We start from the raw sequence: 3,355 nt of genomic DNA on the forward strand, positions 1-3,355 counted from the left end.
AAGGCTGAGAAAGCAAACATGGGTGGAGTGAGGAGGGAGAGATTCCTTATTTCAGATGAGGCCATGACTGCTGCCACAGCCCTCTGAGCTGCCTTGCCTGGTGGTGTAACTGGAGCACGCTGTCAGCACTCCAGCTGTTAGGCTTTGCCACCATTACACCAGTCATGCCTTGCATCCCACCACAGCAGTTCCCTGTCAGCCACCACCTCTCCCTTGGCCACCGCATCAGAGCACTTGCATGCAACATATATCACAACAATTTCTGCAAATCAGGCACCGGGCCCTTTTCGTTCACTGTGATCCCCTGTGATCACTGCTTTAGCAGCCCTAAAGAGAGTGTCCCTGTGGCCCTGCCTACCTTCCAACCCACAATAACCAAGACAATAAAAAGACGGGACAGAAGGAGTGATGGAGTCTCAGCCATCTAGTTGTTCACTTATTGCACAGAGTATTTTGGGCTAGTAGTGGAGAGTGGGTGGCTCCCAAGGTCCTTTGAGAAAATCCTGCTGGGTGGCTGTCCACATCATCTGCTCCAGAAAATGTGTTCAGACAGCTCATGTGCACAGGATGATTAGGAAATGTCACCTAGAAATAGGATATGCAAGAGATGAAGGCTTTTCTCAATTCAATCTCAGTCTTCACTCAGCCCCATGGCAAGCTGTGCAAAATACAATGTTTATGCCCTGGCAGGTATGATTAGAAGACAATTTTTGGTCCTGGGTATGTTAACAAGAAAGGGTCATGCTAATAATTTCAGAGGCAAACCTTTGAGACTGGATTTAGTTTTAGTTACAGAAAATACTGTACACTGCTTTTGGCCAGGTGCACAGAAGCTTTTAAAAAAAAAAAAAAAAGACAAAGATCACAGTTAAATGTCTCAGTCTTCAGATGGGAATGTCTGTGAGGAGCAGTCAAACTACTTTCTCATGTGCAATGCATCCTGAAATTTGGTACTTATGTATCGCGCGTGAAAACCTTTCTTGTTGATGGTGTCATCTGTGTGGAATCGAATCATGACGGAATCTCCTGCAGAGTAGATTTCTTCCAGAGGCTGCAGAAAAGCAAAGAAGACAGCACAGAGTGGTCAAGTCTGCAGGCTAAAGAACTGTCTGCGCTATGATGTTAGAATTTAAGCTTACAGACTGGCCGGGGAACACAAACGTTGAGTGCTCAGTACCTCATGTCCTGCTCTGACTTCCTGAGCACATTCCCTTGCTCGTTGCATGCTTGCCCTTTATGTTTGATGACAGCCCACTCTACAATCCCAGTTCTTCCAGTTGTTTTTTGTAGGTCACATTCACAGGACTCCCTGGATGTTCTTGTTCCGGTCTTCTGAGTTTTCTCTTATTTGTCGTAATCTTTTCAGGAAATGATACAATCCAAACTGGACCCTGCTCGGCAGCTGAGGCCCTCTGAGGGTTCATTAGCAGCAAAGTAACTTAGCCACTTACATAACTCTGGTTATCTCCCCCACTGTTGTGACCTGCTACAACCTCCCTGTGCTTCTCTGCAGGACCAACACTTTCTCAGCCATTCTCCATTTGTCAGCGTGCAGGTAGGTAGGTTACTACCCTGCAGCTCTGAATTTCTTCACACCAAGCTGCTATGTTTATTTTCCTGACCATTTCCCCAGTTTGCAAGGACTGCTCTGACACACCTCCTCCTTGGATGTTTCTCTTTAAATGCAATAAGAACCTTCTTCACTTCATTGCTGAAGTCCTACAGAAATTAAACATAGAATCTCTGGTTTTAAATACCCACAGACTATTGCTCATGCTAACAGAGCCACTCCTCTTAATGAGGACATAGATAACAGTTTAGGAGACAGCACGCCACCCTGGAGTCAACAAGCAGCTCTGCAAGTCTCTCCACCCTTCGCCCTCACCACAGCACGGCCACAATGTGCCTTGGCTTCAGGCAGGAAGCGACTGAGGATGAAACTGGCCTTTGGAAGCTGTTTCCAACATTTACACAACACTTTTGTGGCAGGGCAGGGGCACAGCAGCATAGCAGTTCCATGCTGCTGCACGTGGCCCTGGGCTAACACGGGGAAGTCAGTCAGCAAGGTTTTCAGACCAACTCTGTGCCTCAGATAAAATGGCTGTGATCTTTAGCAACAGGAGAAGCAGCAAAACCCAAACACACAAGGCATTCTCATCACCAGTTTGTGAGAGCTGCCCCTCTCCAAAAAGTGTATGAGAGTACCCTTCCTTGCCACCGCCAGTTATGCCTATGAAATCACCACCACCACAGCTTACCCCTGAGCCACAGAAGCGTCCCAGGCGGGGTGCAGTGCTGTCGTAACCATCATAAATCTCCATGTAGTCGTACCCACAGTCAGCCTCCTCCTCGATCTCAAATGTCTGGAATATCAGCTCAACCCCATAACCATCTTCAGCTACAATCACCCATTCACAGTTCGCTTGACCTGGGTAGTTGTTGTCCCCAAACTGAGCATGGGAATACAGCTCCTTAGTTCGTACTTCAGCCTTTAAAAGCCCACCACACTCTGGAGGAAGAAAAGAGCACGAAACACAGTCTCATCAAAGGCCCTACCTCACAACAAAGACTTGCCATCCCAATTTTGAGCCAGCTGTAGGGAGAGAAAACCTCCAGCATGAAATGCATGTACAACAGGGAAGGTAATTAACCACTGCACCACACTAGCATAAAACAATGAATTCTCCAGTCACTGATGAACCCATTGACCTACACAGTGTAGAGAAGCTTGGTCCTTTTGGTACAGAACATGGAGAGAAAGAGACAATCACTTAAAACTGGCAGGATGGGGTTCCTACCACACTATGCTCTGGAAAAATGTATTATTTTATAGAGCAATTGCTTAAAAGGAAGTCTTAACATATTCTTCATACTGGTCCTGCAGCTGAAAATCTGACTCCAAGTCTTTTACCAGCAGTAAGTTGAAGCATGTTAAAAAAAATGGGGACCAAAATAATCCTTTTCTGCCCACACATTGCACAAAGGTAGCCCCGTGCTTGTGCAAAACACGTGTGCTTTGGTGCAGAGTTTCCCTGCAGCACAATCAGGAAGATGCCTCCTCACCAGTCTCTCAGGCACTGCTGCTCACAGCATGTTTCATCTGTTTACAGTGGCAGGGATTTCAAAAAAGTGAAACTTGGTACAACACACTCACCCTTGGGCTGCCGCAGATAGAAGACCAAGCTTGCTGTGTCGGTCCACAGCACACCTCTGCTTCCACCATAACCAGTCTGTTCCATGTGTGGGCCAATACACGGGCTAAGTTGCATCACCTCATTTTCTAAGGGTTGATGAGGAGCAGAATGGGTTGCTGCTCAACCAAACATCTCCAATTTAAACAAAAGAACTGAGCAGG

At 46.8% G+C, this 3,355-nt stretch overlaps 1 protein-coding gene across 1 annotated transcript in view; it reads right to left on the bottom strand.

Moving 5' to 3' along the window:
- Positions 1-429: 429 nt before the first annotated feature.
- LOC104622413 (tolloid-like protein 2) overlaps positions 430-3,355 on the bottom strand; it is a gene marked incomplete at its 5' end in the record, with an annotated part of 37,958 nt that continues 35,032 nt past the window's right edge. Inside the window, 2 exons of the mRNA XM_010289180.1 lie at positions 430-1,051; positions 2,259-2,509. Of these exons, the coding sequence (XP_010287482.1) occupies positions 917-1,051; positions 2,259-2,509 (386 nt within the window). The remainder of the gene's footprint in view (positions 1,052-2,258; positions 2,510-3,355) is intronic.

Source organism: Phaethon lepturus, unplaced genomic scaffold (assembly GCF_000687285.1).
Source record: "Phaethon lepturus isolate BGI_N335 unplaced genomic scaffold, ASM68728v1 scaffold29206, whole genome shotgun sequence".
Lineage (NCBI taxonomy): Eukaryota > Metazoa > Chordata > Aves > Phaethontiformes > Phaethontidae > Phaethon > Phaethon lepturus.